The sequence below is a fragment of the Megachile rotundata genome, chromosome 2, assembly GCF_050947335.1.
Source record: "Megachile rotundata isolate GNS110a chromosome 2, iyMegRotu1, whole genome shotgun sequence".
NCBI lineage: Eukaryota > Metazoa > Arthropoda > Insecta > Hymenoptera > Megachilidae > Megachile > Megachile rotundata.
In genome coordinates, this window is record NC_134984.1 from 19,912,001 (window position 1) to 19,927,009 (window position 15,009).

The window sequence follows — 15,009 nt, forward strand, 5'->3', positions numbered from 1 at the left end:
AAATTCTCCGCCATTGTTCTTCGATTCGAGACTAACCGGCGAGTTAACACGTTCGCTATCCAGCGGCAAATTATTCCCGTTCGTTTCGCTTATAAATGTTGGATACGTGGATACTGCTAATTAAAGATAAATGAAGGAGAGAAATTAAACAGGTACGTTCGCATTTTTCCGTAGAAATTGTCAGGTTATTTTAAGTCTATTTTGATTATCGACTTATTTCAAAAGTATTTAAGAAGACTTCGAAGGGTGCAAAATTTCTTTCTATCAGATATGCTCAAAGGATTTTAATTCCTGCCACTGAAGGTTTCCGTTAATCCAATCGATTCTTGCAATTAAAATTACTCGAGCAGAGGCGAAAAAGAAGGAGCTAATCCCACCGTTTTGGGATTTCAGGTCGGTTCCCGATAAAACTATTACTTTGCGAGGGTCCACGGAGAACGACCCTTTAAAAAGCCGATCCACGGCATCCTCTTACGAACGAACCGTAACTTATGCCCTCGAATCTCGCTCGGGAACGTGACCTGACCGTGTAACGCGAAATTCCTCCGAGCAGAGAGCTCGTTGCCCTCTTGGCCACGTTCGAAGCCTAGGGGTTGCAACCCCTTACGTTTCGCGCGAGTCAGTGTCGATTGATACGCGTCTACGTTGCTCCTCGACTGATTTGTGACCATCTCGTTCCGAACATAATGGATGGAGATGAATTTTTCACCTATCCGCTGAAAAATATTTATCTTCTGCGACTACGTTATACCGAATCGATCATTGATCCAACGTTCGAGTAGATAAATTCTGGGGAGGTCGAGTGGAATTTATGGAGGCAAGATTTCGGGGGGAGAGATGTCCATGGAAGACTGAAGGATGTATTCAGAATAGTGCAAATTTCGGAATTTGAGGATTCGGAAATTTGAGAAGAGAATTTTTCAGGGAATTTAGGAATTCGGAATTTTTTCAAGTAGGAAAATTTGAGAATAAGGGAGTTTAGGAATTCGGAATTTTTTCAAGTAGGAAAATTTGAGAATAAGGGAGTTTAGGAATTCGGAATTTTTTCAAGTAGGAAAATTTGAGAATAAGGGAGTTTAGGAATTCGGAATTTTTTCAAGTAGGAAATCCAAGAACTTGAAGGTCCAAGATTAGAAACTTGAGGATTCGGAAATTTGAGAGTAAGAGAGTTTAGGAATTCGGAATTTTTTCAAGTAGGAAAATTTGAGAATAAGAGAGTTTAGGAATTCGGAATTTTTCCAAGTACGAAATCCAAGAACTTGAAGGTCCAAGACTAGAAACTTGAGGATTCGAAAATTTGAGAATAAGAGAGTTTAGGAATTTGGAATTTTTTCAAGTAGGAAATCCAAGAACTTGAAGGTCCAAGATTAGAAACTTAGGGATTCGAAAATTTGAGAGTAAGAGAGTTTAGGAATTCGGAATTTTTCCAAGTACGAAATCCAAGAACTTGAAGGTCCAAGATCAGAAACTTGAGGATTCGAAAATTTGAGAATAAGAGAGTTTATTCGGAATTTTTCCAAGTAGGAAATCCAAGAACTTGAAGATCCAAGATCAGAAACCTGAGGATTCGAAAATTTGAGAATAAGAGAGTTTATTCGGAATTTTTTCAAGTAAGAAATCCAAGAACTGAAGACCCAAGAATTCAGAATATTTGTTAATGTGCAGGAAAATTGTGTAAAAGTAGAGAAACCTGAATGTAAAGGCAACCGAAAGCAAAAAGAAAGGTTGGCACGCGACAAAGCGGTAAATAAAGGGTAAATATTTTCTCGATTGCAGGTCTGTCGAATCGCGATACCATAATTTTCCATGATAGTAAAGGGGTGTTTTCCCGCGTTATCACGGCTAGCACCGTGGAAAAGTCTATTTCGGTCGGTGGACCAGCGTGATAAAGGTGTTCTTGTCGGCGGTACATGTGCCCGCCGTATTTAACATTTTATTTCACAGAAGCGTCGCAGTTTTCCGCGATACGAGTAATGCGATAAATTATTCCTCGTTCTTGCTTATCTTCGAGCCGTCTCTCTTTACCTCGCGTTTCCTTCTCGTCTTCTCCTTTCTTCTTCCCTATACTTTTTTTCCAGCCCGTCTAGCTCGCTTAATGTCGACGTTATTTAGTGCGCGCGTGGGAAAACGTTGCCCGGTTTGAGTTACGCTCGAGGAAAAACTAGCACGCTTCGAATTAACGCGGACACAGTCTCGATTGGGCGATCGAAATCGAAGCAGGTTAAAGAGGAAACTATTAACGTCCGTGTGAATTAAGACCGCGTTCAAGTTTGACGTGCTTCTAGCAGGAAACTTTTGGAGCTATCGAGTCGATGACCTCGTGTTCAAACACGATGCAGTTCGTTCGGAGAACATTGAAAATCTCTATTGATATTATATGTAATTTTGTGTGCTACGCGTGAGTGTGTGTGTGCAGCGCTGCAAGACGCGTTTGCAAAGAACAAATGAATTTCGGCGTTGCAATATACGGTCACGATGAAGTTTTGCTGCGGTGCGCGTTATCGGCGTTTATAATAATAAACCTAATTAATAATTAAATAAAGTTATATTATTTCGTTCATAAAGTACATTAAGAGTGTACTAGTGTCTTTATTTTTATTAGAAAAAGAACCATTCATTTAACATTTCCAATATTATTACAGGCGGAAAATTCGAATGCGACTTTCTGAATTAAAAATGTAAGACTACGTAAAGATTTGTATCGTGTACGAAATAATGAAGGAAATCAGCGAGAGGAACGAAAGAACAAGACCGGTTTTTACAAAACAAACGTGTTTATTTTCTCATGGTTCTTTGCTGAAATGGAAAGTGGCAATTAATTTAATAATCACGTAACAGATCGTGAATACAATATATATATGTATATATATAGTATATGCGTGATCCGATGAGCGTATTTACAACAATACAGTACAGAATCGATAAATCCGCAAATTTTCGAATAGTGACACGGCTCTCGTACGAGACCAGCCCTATATTCGTAGGTACAAGTGCCTGGCCACCTTGATGTGCTCGACAAGTGTGCGTGTGAATTATTTACAACGTTTCTCTCTTAGATATACACAAGTATTTACAGGAGGATCCACTTACAGACTAATAAGCGTTTGGCGACCGTTGCTTTTTCCAAGACAGTCGTGAATCTTAGGAACGAGGTGTGCTTTGTCTCGCTAGACGTCTTTTATTCATTCTCTCTTCTCTTTTATCGCGTAACGAGAATATCAGCTTCGTCGATTTCGATCAAAAACTTCCTACATCTGTATCGTATGTAGATCTAATCAGAGTTTCGGTGCATGATCAGCGGATTTTAAGAAAGATGCGCTAGAGAAAGATATGGTTGTGGTAGGAAAATGGAGATGTGGTTAATCAAACATTTTGTAAACGGATTTCGGCACAAAATATTTGAAATTTCAGTCTGTCTCTTATCACGGCACTGAATGAACTAAACCAATGTAATTGATCACATGTTTCACAAATTTTTCTCAAATTAAATTGCAGCTGCAATTACGGAGCACATTGTAACTTTTTGCAATAATTAAATACATTAAATTTTCTCAAATTTTCGAATGCAATGTTTACTATCAAATAATGTATCATATTTGAAACATGCCATTTTGCAACTACTATAAAATTAAATACTACATGATACAATTATTAAAATTGAAAATGAAAATGAAAAAAATGAAAATCTTTCTGAAAAATGGCTGAACATCGCTCGCAGAAAATCGCTGGAAGTTCGATTAAAATCGACGAAGATCTTGTACGTGAGAAACGTACGATTCCTTCGATTATTCAATTATTAAATCCTTCCTTTCTCTAACTAATAAATTGACGAACGAGCGACAGGAATGAGAACTAGGGTCGCGATTGCTCCGCTTCTCGAGTCGAGAAAAAAATATATATACGATTAGTACGAAGAAGAGGTCGTTTCGAGATTTGGAGCACACGCGACGGCGTATCATTCTCGTCTTCTTTTCATTAAATTCCGCTTCGATCGACACGCGAACCATGATATTATCGATAATCGCGAACGCGAGCTCGATCGAATCGTCGGCTACGAATCAACACGGTGCATTAACACGTTGAATACCGTGGGGTTTACCAATTACCGCCACCGTTTTAATAAAAATAGGATCAACGGATTAATTTCGTAAAGCGGCAGCTGGAACGTTTAAATTGGAAAATAAATGATCATATTCCGAATAATTATAATTAATTGCGTATCGTATTTCATGCGTTCGTATTCACCGGACCATTTAACGCATTCACCCTTAGAACAAAATGAACAATAGTACATTTTCGCTCGGTATTAACCTAAAGAACACATTTATAAAGTCTGCGTAATTTCGAACAGAAAATAATTTTTATCGATCATCGTACAGAAATTTTACCTTCGATTGACGCAAAAATCCGGTGCTTAACGTTGGAACAACCCTCGAAGGACGTGCTTTAAAGAAATTGATTTTTGCGAAGCTATCGAATCTATAGCTCGGAATATTATTTCTCGAGAGTTTCGAGCATGAAACTCTTTCGTTAGAAAGATTACGCGGCTAACTTTCGTTCGAATAACATCGTGTGCTATCGTCGAGATCGGTTGTTTCAACGTTCCATTCCATGAAGGGTTAAAAGAAACGCTTTTAATCGCCGGAGGAAAACGCTTGATCGTTAAGGTAAACGATGGTCTTGGAAATAAAATTAACCTCGAAACATAAATACATGATTCTCTTTCAGAATTTAAGAAACACGCCGTTCTCGCGTTTTCTTCTCTCTTGAAAAATCGAAACTCACGGAATATCTTCCAAGAAAATGAAACGTAAGAAATATCGTTCTCCGCGCTAAACCAATAGTTTATACAGCGTTCGAAAAATAATGTTGCAAACTCCGCTCGAAACGATTCGAGGATATCGATTTTTTCAGCAAAACGAACGTCCATAAATAAAAGATGTACCGAGAGTTTCCCGGCGAGTTTATCTGCTAAAATCTGCGCGGATCGAATCGAGGCGAGCGTACGAAAGGAAAAGAACGCGTATAGATTTCTCGTGAAAAGAACGAAAGCAAACGCGATCGTCGCGTTAATACGTACCGTCGCGAAACAAAAACGAAATCACGAATAATCGAGGAAATTCTCGTTGAACGTAAAATAAATAACAGCATCGTCGACGAGAAAGCGAAACAGCTGGCGGGTCGCATCGCGATCGATCGATCGAGGTGTGCGGTCGCGGGCGAAACGGGCGAAACTGCCGAATCGAGAAACAGTTATTTTTCAGCCGGTGATCGAAACTCTCCTCGTGTCGCGTCAAACTATCGACAACGCGGAAATATTCGACCTCGAATCCACCACTTTATCCACGCTCTTTCTCTGTATCGTACCGATCGGAAAATATACAGCGCGAAGACGTGTCCTGGACATTGATCGTGCAACAACAACAACAACGAAGAAGAGCTATAACAATCTACTTCGAACCGGGGTTGCGTTTGTCCGTGTTAGGCCCTAACCAGCGACGAGAATAATTGGAATCTATGTCCTCATTGACTGCCATTATGTTATCACCTAAAGCTTACTCTCTTCGCCTATCACCGTTCACATTGGCGTAACTAGGATTCTTCTTTCGGTCGCTATTAGTCGCGATCTTCGAGCGGTTTCTGAAAACTTCAGAATCGGCCATTTCAAACTTTAACGATTCGATTTAAAGAACCGGAGAGTTAGAAATTTAGAAATTTCAGTATATACATTTCGAAATTCCTGTACGAAGTATCCCACGATCTGTATCCTCGGTACATATTTAAGGAGGCCCACCCTGGTCCCTGTCCAGTTACGCCAATGTACACGTACACATGTACAATACATTCATAGAAGTAGATCTCCGCGGAAGGAAAACGATCTTCCCTCTCGGCTAGTACGTAAAAATAAATGACTCGATCTTCTATTTTACAAAGGAAAACGTATTTGACCCTGTTGTTCTGTTCATTTTAACGAATCGTTCTTGAACGAACCGTTGCGCTAACGAAAAATTGCTGGCTGATCATTGTATTTCGCGATACTTTCACGCGCGATGCGATCGTTTCGAACTCGAAGAACCGAGTGTTCGAAATTGGAAGAGAAACAAATTCGTTGAAAAAGAGATCACTTTCGGAGGAATTTGACAAGCTTTTTATAAGTGCGCGTGTTGCAGCTAAAAAAATATATCTATGTCGAGTATCGAGGAATCGCGTAATTGGAGTTGCATCGGGATCTAAAGGACTACGTATTTTGCCTACCTAGTAGTTAAAATTAAATTTCACCAGTTATTTCTATCCAGGTTATTCGAACATAAAAGAAATTCCTTTTACGCGTGTGCTTTTTTATTTACTTTTTTTGCGATATTTATCTCTGAATTTTGGGGTTTACGATACGCTAGTCTTTCGTGTCCCTACAAATGAAGAGACCAGCAGGGTTAAACGAACTGTCTCTTTTCGATCGTCAATCACCTTTACATACGTCGAGGTATACGAAAGAGTCACAACCTCGCGACCAATCGAGAAATTTTCTCGCGAGGTCAAACTCTCGTTGCGATACACCCTTTAACCCTTCGAACCCGACGCTCGAATCACAATTTCAATCGATCCAAGTAAGAACCGTTCGATTCGGTGATATCGTACTAATTTACTCGTTCGTTAGCGATAGACGAGCTCGAAACGGTTGCCAGACTAAACGGTACTTACAGCCGTGTAACGTCGAGGTAACGTAAAATTTGAATCGAGCACGAGAAGCGTCGAGTCGGAGGGGTCAAAGATCGAAACAGCGAACAAGATTTCGAACCGACCGATTCTAGTGGAAGAGCAAACGGACCGAGCGATTCGCGTAACGCGGATCGGTCGATCGCGAGCAACGAACGAAACTGTACAAATAGCTACACAACGTTTCCGGCCTGTCCGCGTCCGCGACCCTCCAACGAACTTTTTACAATCGCAGGCTCGATCAGAGTCCATGTTCCGCGACGGTGGGTCGCGGCCGACGACGTTCGTCCGTACTAGACGAAATAAGTACGAGGATTCGCCGGATGCGTCAAGACCTCACCGGGAGGTGCAGTGGGCACCGGTGGTTCCGGTATGGTGCTGTAAAGATGGCTGCCTCTGGAGGACAGGCTGGCCGGTCGCGCGTTTCCGGCGTGCAACGCGCTGTAACCACCGTGCTGTAGCTGGTGCTGGTGTTGATGTTCCGCGCCGCTGTCCTCGTCCTCGGTCCTGCTGGACGCGGAGCTGACATAGGTGGACTGCGTGGGCGTGGGCGTGGGCGCGTGCACCGGCGCGACCAAAACGCCGTTAGGCTTGGTCCACACGTCGCCGGCCGACGGAGCGGCGGTGTAACGAGTCGGCTTGCGATTTCGGTCGTTCACCTTCTTGCTGTCTCGCCGTTTGCCCACGGAGTCGGGCATGGCGAACCGGAGCTTCTCCCAGAACCTCTTCTCGCCCCACATCACGACCGTGCACGTCTGCAGCAACAGCTGGAGTTCCGGATCGCGGGCGGGCGCGTCGGTGGCCAACAACACCACCACTCGCCTCTTCCTCGAGCTGGGTCTGATGTTCTCGAGCGCGGTCCTCAGGGCTGCCCGGAACTCGACGTGCTGCCACTCGTTCGCCAGGAACACCGGTGAGAAGATGACGACGATGCGTCTGGCGGCCGCTGCGGCTGGCGGAACCGCTTCCTGCGGCCTCGCCGGGGGCAGATCTCGCCAATGGAGGCACAGAGCGAGCCCGGATTGCTCGAGCTCCGCGGCCAGGAACCTGGAGACAAAGTCTTCGTCGCGTTCGCTGTAGACGATGTAACCGTCGTAGAGACGGTCTCGTTCCTCGTCGGGCGGCGTGGTCATCTTGCCGAGACGAAGGCCGTATCGCGCGTGCGCCCACAGACGGACGTCTTGGCGAAAGGCGAAGGCGAGAGCGACGAACAGACAGATCGCGATCACGGCCACCAAGGCGCCGGCTAAAAGCGGCACGAAGTTGCCACCTAGCAGAGGGATCTCCTGAATTCCACGGCTGACGGCTTCGGTCGACGGATCGCCGCAACGCTTCATAGCCTGCGCCAGAGTCTCGACGCCGTCGCGGCAGTACATCTTCTCGGGATCGCCGCGATGCTCGGCCAACCAGCCGCGCAATTTGGCCGCGTTGCCGCACTCGCAGCTCCAAGCGTTGCCCTCCAGGGCGACCTTGGCTCTGTCGCCGACGCTCGGCAACGCCTCCCACGGTCGAAAGTCGACGATACGGTTGCTGTCCAACCGGAGCACCTCGAGATTCTTCATCTTGCGGAACGTGGTGTTGCCCACGGTCGCGATCGCGTTGTGATCCAGATACAGCTCGGACATCCGTTCCAGCTGATCGAACTCGAAGCCTCGCAACTCGCGCAGGGCATTGTCCTCGAGGTGAAGGACGCGCAGAGCGCCCACGCCGTTGAACGTGCAATTGTGAAGCGCGGCGATGCCGCTGTTGTTTAGGTACAACACCTCCAAGCGTCGCTTACCAATGAACACGTGGCTGCCCAGGTCTCCGAGCTCGTTCCCGTCCAGATAGATCTCGGTCGCGTCCATGGGTATCCGTTCCGGGACACGCTTGTAGCCGGCGTTCGAACAGTCCACCACGTTGCTCGACCAGCTGTGGTCGTGATAACACGAACAATTGTCCGGGCACGTCATCTCGCAGTCGCACGCGTCGAAGTCGCAACAATGGCAAAGGGCGAAACAATGCGCGTCGTATCGGCAGAGAAAGTCCTTCGGTTTCAGCGACAGCAGAGGTCGTCGAGGCGTCGCTCGAGCGTGCACCATCTCGCAGGTGACCGAGTCGAGATCCATCACGCGGGGATGTTGCCGAAGACGAGCCATCTCGTTGATCCTAGGCAACCATTCCATCGTGCAGTCGCAGAGGATCGGATTGTTCCCGATGTAGAATTGAGGCAACTCCTCCTCCTCCGGCACGGTTTGCAACGCGAGGCTGCTCACCTCGAGATTCCTTATCTCGTTCCCGTACAACACCACTTTCTGCAGGCTCCTCTTCTGCAGGAACGTACCGGAGGCCACCGCGCGTATTTTGTTGTTGTTCAGGAACAGCGTTTCCACGCTGTCGGGCACGTTCACCTCGGCTATCTCGGTGATTTGGTTGTAGCTCGCGTCCAGCATCTTTATACGCAACGTGTTCCGCACCGTGTAATAATTCCCCAGCTCGCTTATCTGATTCGCGTGTATGTCCAGCCACTCTATGCTGGTCGGCAAATGACTGTAGTCGAACCACAACAGCTTATTGTCCGAGACGTTCAGCCAGACCAGGGTCGAGAGGCTGGTGAACGCGCCGCGGATCTCGGTTAGCTGGTTCCCGTCCAACCTGATGGCGCGCAACACCGTGTTGCTCGCGAACGCGCTCTGCTCCACGTGACGGATATAATTGTTCGCCAGATTCAACACTTGCAGAGCCGGTAAAGTGGCAAATGCGTCGCGCGACACGTTCTCCAGCTTGTTGTCCACCAGCCGTAGCCCGTACAGTTCGCTCAGTCCGGCGAACGAGTCGTTGTCTATTCTGGACACGTGGTTGTTGCCAAGGTCGAGGGTCTTCAGCGAGCGTAGCACGCGAACCGCGTACGGTATCTCCGTCAGATAGTTTCCGCTCAGCGAGAGATCTTGCAACCCGGTCAGGTTATCGAACACGTGACGGTGCAACGTTCTCAGTTTGTTCGTGTCGAGGAACAGCTGGCCGAGAGTGTTCAAGCCGATCGTGTGAGCCGGATCGAATCTGGCTATTCGATTGTGGGACAGAGTCAGCGAATGGAGATTCGTTAAAGAACCGAAGCAACCGTCCACCAGCGTGTCGATGTCGTTGTGCTCGAGCTTCAGAATCTGAAGGCTGTACAGGCCCTTGAACACGTGGGCGTCGATTCGCGAGAGTCCGTTGAACGACAGGTCGAGTATCACCAGACGCACCAGCCTCGAGAACGTGTCTCGATTCACCCAATGATTCGTAAGCTCGTTGCTGCTCAGATCCAGCACTTGAAGCTCGTCGAGGTTGTCCAATAATCCCGGGGCCAACACCGTCAACGAGTTGTTGCTCAAGATCAACTCCCTCAATTCTTTCGTCTTCGAGAACAATTCCGGCGGCAACGCGACCAATTTATTACTGGACATGTTCAGGGAACGAAGCGCGTGAAGACCGGCGAGCGCGTCGTCGCCCACGGCGTCGATCACGTTCTCCTGTAACCTCAGCACCGTTAGGCTGCGCAAATTGTTCAGCACTCGATCCGGCAACGCACCGAGGTCGTTGTTGCTCAGATCCAACACTTCCAAGCTGGGCGTGCAGGATTCGACCCAGTCGGCGAAACCCAGAGAGACGATATCCTGTAACTTGTTGCGCGTCAGGTTCAGGGTGGTCAGGCTCTGCACGGGGCAGAACAATTCGGACGGTAGCGTCCACAGATTGTTGTCCGACAGATCGAGATGTTGCAGACCCGACAATCCTCGAAGCGAGTCTCCGTGCAGCTCCAAAGTCATCGCCGACCAGTCGCCGTTGTGCGTCCGCAGGGCCAACGTACGCAGATTGTGGGCCGAGGAGAAAACGCCGGCCGGCAGATTGCGAATCTTGCAATAATCCACGCGGAGCTTCTCCAGACGCGGCAGCGGCGAGAAGAAGCCGCGAGGTCCGTCTATCTGGCTCTCGAAGAACAACACGTCGCTGCATTCCAAGGCCAGAGAGCTGATCGAGTCCAATTGAATGCTCGAGAGATTGCCAATTAGGCCGGGCACGTTTGCGATCGTCCTGACCCTACAGGCCAGCTCTTTCTCTCCCTCGTCGCCGTCTTTTTTCCACTCGCAGTCGCTCGGTGCCTCCAGACTGGTGATGCTTCTCGCGCGTATCAGCCCTCCGCTAGCGAACAGACACCAGACGATACCCAACAGGGCCAACGAACACCGCCGAGTCGTTTCCATTCCGAGAACAATGTCGCGTTCCTCGCGCACGGACAACCGAACTTGCTCAGCGATCGGTTAACGACGTCGTCCCGTCGTCACGCACTCATAGTCACTCGACACGACACCGTTCACCGCGAGTGCCCTTTCCGCGATCCACCGAAATGTCCTTCGCCGTCGGATCTCGCACCGACGGACGCGCTAACGATCGAGGACGCTGTTCGAACTGATCCGACGACGATGTTGTTTCTCGTTCGAACACCGATCGGTCATAACCACTTAACGTTCCCGTTCGCGTTCACTCTAAGACTGCGTCGAAACCGCGTTGGTCCTCGTGAGAAATTACGAACGAGTGGACCGAGAGCCAGACGCGACGTCGACGTTCCACCACGAACGTCCGACACCAACTGACTCCGACTCCGAATCCCTATCCCGACGATGCTCACGCACCCTGTGTGACTGGCGGCGTGCAGCTAACCCCACTCCTCGCCCCACCACTGGCCAATTTTACCTCCACCACCCGCAGGATCTATCCCTCCAACGCTCCCGACTCTATTCCCTCCTATTCCCACCCGTTCCCCACGATTCCCCTCCGCCGAGAGCGAACGAGACGGACTGCGTTTTGCCGCCACGGCCGGCTTCCTCGCCGAAGATGCAACGAACCAGCTGACTGACAGCGCTACTTACTAGGTAAACACCAAACTGGTTCCTAGGAGTACGAGCGCGCATTTATCAACCGCCTCTCCCCTTCCTCTCCGAGCTTATTCGCCGTCGAACAACTCTTCAACGGGGTTGTCTCGTGGCGAGTGCTCGTGTTCTTACGCTTTCCAACGGACAACCCTCGTGATTTGTTGTCTTTGACCCCCACCGTCTCCCTTTTCGGAACATCGTTTGTACCTCGACGCTTCCGGTCGACGGAGTGGGGCCGCGGAGGCAGGACTTTCCAACTTTTTTCGTGATCGAACGATCGAACACCTTGTCGTCCATGGAGCGCGAGGGAACAGAAGAGCGTCTCGCGAGAAAAAGAACGGAGAAACGGTGATCTTTGCCAGGGAAAATAAAGAGCTTCGTTTTAAAAGAAAATTTAATCGTACTTAGTAATTGCGCGAACGAACGAGATCGCTGGAACGACAACGTAAAGTGTAATTAATCGAAGTTGGAAGCGAGCGTTATGAATGAACACCGAAGAAAGTGTGCGTGACCGTAAGAAATACCAAATAAAATGAATTCGACGGATGCATTTTACTAAACTATTCGCTTAATTGCCCAATTTCCCGTCTCGGGTTTCGGAGATCATCCGCGAGATAAGGTCCTGTGAGGTCGTAATCTATTATCATCAAGAATTTTAACGAATGACGAAGGAAGATTCATCACGATAATGTACGGCACCGAGAACCTGAAATCACTTTTATTTTATAATATTTCCTCCAGCCGTAATTTCATACCTCAAGCGCCGAAGATGCGCTTACGATAATGCTGACTTTAAGAAAACTTATGTATACGATGTTTCGTTACAATTCTTAAACGATCGGTTTCTTGTAAATGAGAACATTTTTTACAGCAAGGGTTAACTATCGTCGAGGAAATTTTGACTCCGATCTGATAAAAACGAGCGCACACTCGGTAATAATGCTACCTCTGTGTTAACGCGTTCCTTATTTGTACGTTAGACAAGCTCCGTGAGCGATAACGCTTAAAAATCCATCGATGCTTACAAAAGGCGTTAACACCTGTTACCATCTTCCATTCGACGCGATCCACAAAGATTAACACCTTTTCGTTTCCTTTTCGTGTGATCTAGAAACTTTGGCGACTTCCAGTGTCACGAACGTAAACGCTTACCGATTCTCGTTCTACCGAGAGTGAATAGGAAACACCGCGAGGAAAAAGATCCTCGGCTACAAAACTTCGATTTTATGGTCAAAAATATCTTGAAAAGACCATTCGTTGGATTATAGTCGAAACTTTTTCTCTAACAGGGGTAGTTTCGAAGAATTATATTAGATTCGTGGCGCCATCTATTCTGCGGTCCTCGAACTATACTAGGAATCCCCACAAAAACGGAAACCAGGAATTTTCGACATCGTTCGAAATTAGATTGTTTCTTATTTTTCTGTCTATTTTGATTAAGCTTTACTCTACGGACTTCTACTATTATGGAATCATATTTTCATATTTCCTTATGCTCTATACTGTAATAAAATTCTGCTATAATCTGATACACCAAACTACTCTAACATACTGCTCCATAGTCCGACTTAAGCTCTCGATAATGAAGTTAGATAAAGTTAAGGTTAGGTTTAGTTAGTTAGGTCAGATTAGGTAAGATGAAGTTAGAGTTTACAAACGCGTCGCTCTCTCGGAGTTGCAACCAATTTGATCGCGTCTTGGCAAACTTGATTCGGCGAGGTTACCGATACGATCGTCCCCGATGCACTCTAACAAAAAATAAAGAAACGCGAGGAACGTAACAGTTTCATCCAGTTCGATGGTCGTCCATCTGTCAGAAGCGCGTACGTAAGACGATGAATCACGGGAGAAGTGTGCCGGACGAGCATGTGGGATTATAAATTCGAAGGCACGGCATGGCGAGCACAATGACGAATGGAGGCGTTCACGGGTCCGAGCATGCGGCGTTTCCACACTTCATTACGTATTTACGGGTTGTCAAGGTGATATCACTTCCTGGTGATCCCGGTCAAAGATTAACCGACTAGCGTGTGCCAATTGGAATCCTTGATCAACCTGGTCAAACGTTTTCGGACTCGTGAAACTTCAATCGCTTAATCAAGTACTTTCAACGATTCCACCAACTTCCTTTCGTTATTTACCGCGTGTCATCCGTTTTAACGCGACAATGTAAAATTTCTTCCACTCCCAGAAAATGATACGAATCCTTTAGATTCCGGGTTTAAAATGTTACGAGCAATACTCGTAACGGCTTACGTAACTCTTCAATTTTCAAAAATTCTATTCGAAGTCGGAGTATCGTATCCGAAGAGGTACTTTAGGAAAATTTGAAACGGCGGTGACGTAAGTACTCCGTTATTCGACTGCTTAAGCTAATCGGGGAATCGGGAACGCATTAACGAGAATTGCTTGGACACGGAAGATACCCTGTCTGAGATAACAATGACTCAGGTGTTTGCCGTGTTTCCGTAGTACATCTGAATTCCAAAACTCGATCAAACGATTCTATTTGACCGTTGCGCGGACTTCGAAACGAGGACAATCCGACGCGGTTCGATGACACGGTCGCGTATCGATACGCGGATTAAATTTTGATGAAACGAATTACATAAATCGCGAACGTTTTTAATGTAAAATGAGCAGCAATTTAATGTCCGGAGACCAGGTTACTCGTTATGGACACACTGTGGTACACGAGTACTTTATCCGCGGTAGAAACCTCGTATTATACGATATAAGTTCTTTATTACACGAAATTGATTGGCCAATAAAAATGAACGAATTCTCAAGGGAACGAAAAGAATTTATTTTCGAGTTATTATATTAGCTGTCTCGTTCGTTGTTAGCAACGAAGTTCAAGACTCTCGGAGCATCTCGAATACACCGGCACATAACGAGCAACGATTTATGCGTCAATATATTCTCTCTATATGGTCAAGCTACCCTTTTTTTCTCTCCGCTCGAAAACGCTTTATTGTTGCACGATTGAAGAATAGAGCTCGTGTAACGACGCAAGTTAGAAATCGTGGCCGTTCGAACAAGAAAGTGTGCCACGAACCCGCCTCTTCGTTCGCTGTAAATCTAATGAAACTGTAAACTTCGCTGGACCACCTGTAACCGGTGTGTTCCCTCTATATACAGGTTGGTAAAACCAACCTGTTAAGCGATAAACTTGATCCGCTAAAATCATGGCTTCTTTTTAATATTAATTCAGAGTCATAGCTTATTTTACGTATCAGCTGATTCAAAAAAAACAGAGAAAAGAGTCGAGAAAGTTTTAAATCCCAGAGTTTGACCAACGGTAAAAGAGAAGTGGAAATAATACAACAGGAAAGAGAGTAAACAATTTTGAGATAACGCAAATTTGGTTTGTTCGCGCAAACTCGTTACAATATCAATG

General features: G+C 46.5%; 1 protein-coding gene across 1 annotated transcript; it reads right to left on the reverse strand.

Moving 5' to 3' along the window:
• Window positions 1-2,755: 2,755 nt before the first annotated feature.
• LOC100880543 (toll-like receptor Tollo) lies at window positions 2,756-11,621 on the reverse strand. Its single transcript, XM_076529145.1, has one exon. The coding sequence runs from the start codon at window positions 10,938-10,940 to the stop codon at window positions 7,008-7,010; it is 3,933 nt and encodes a 1,310-aa protein (XP_076385260.1). The 5' UTR covers window positions 10,941-11,621; the 3' UTR covers window positions 2,756-7,007.
• Window positions 11,622-15,009: the final 3,388 nt, after the last annotated feature.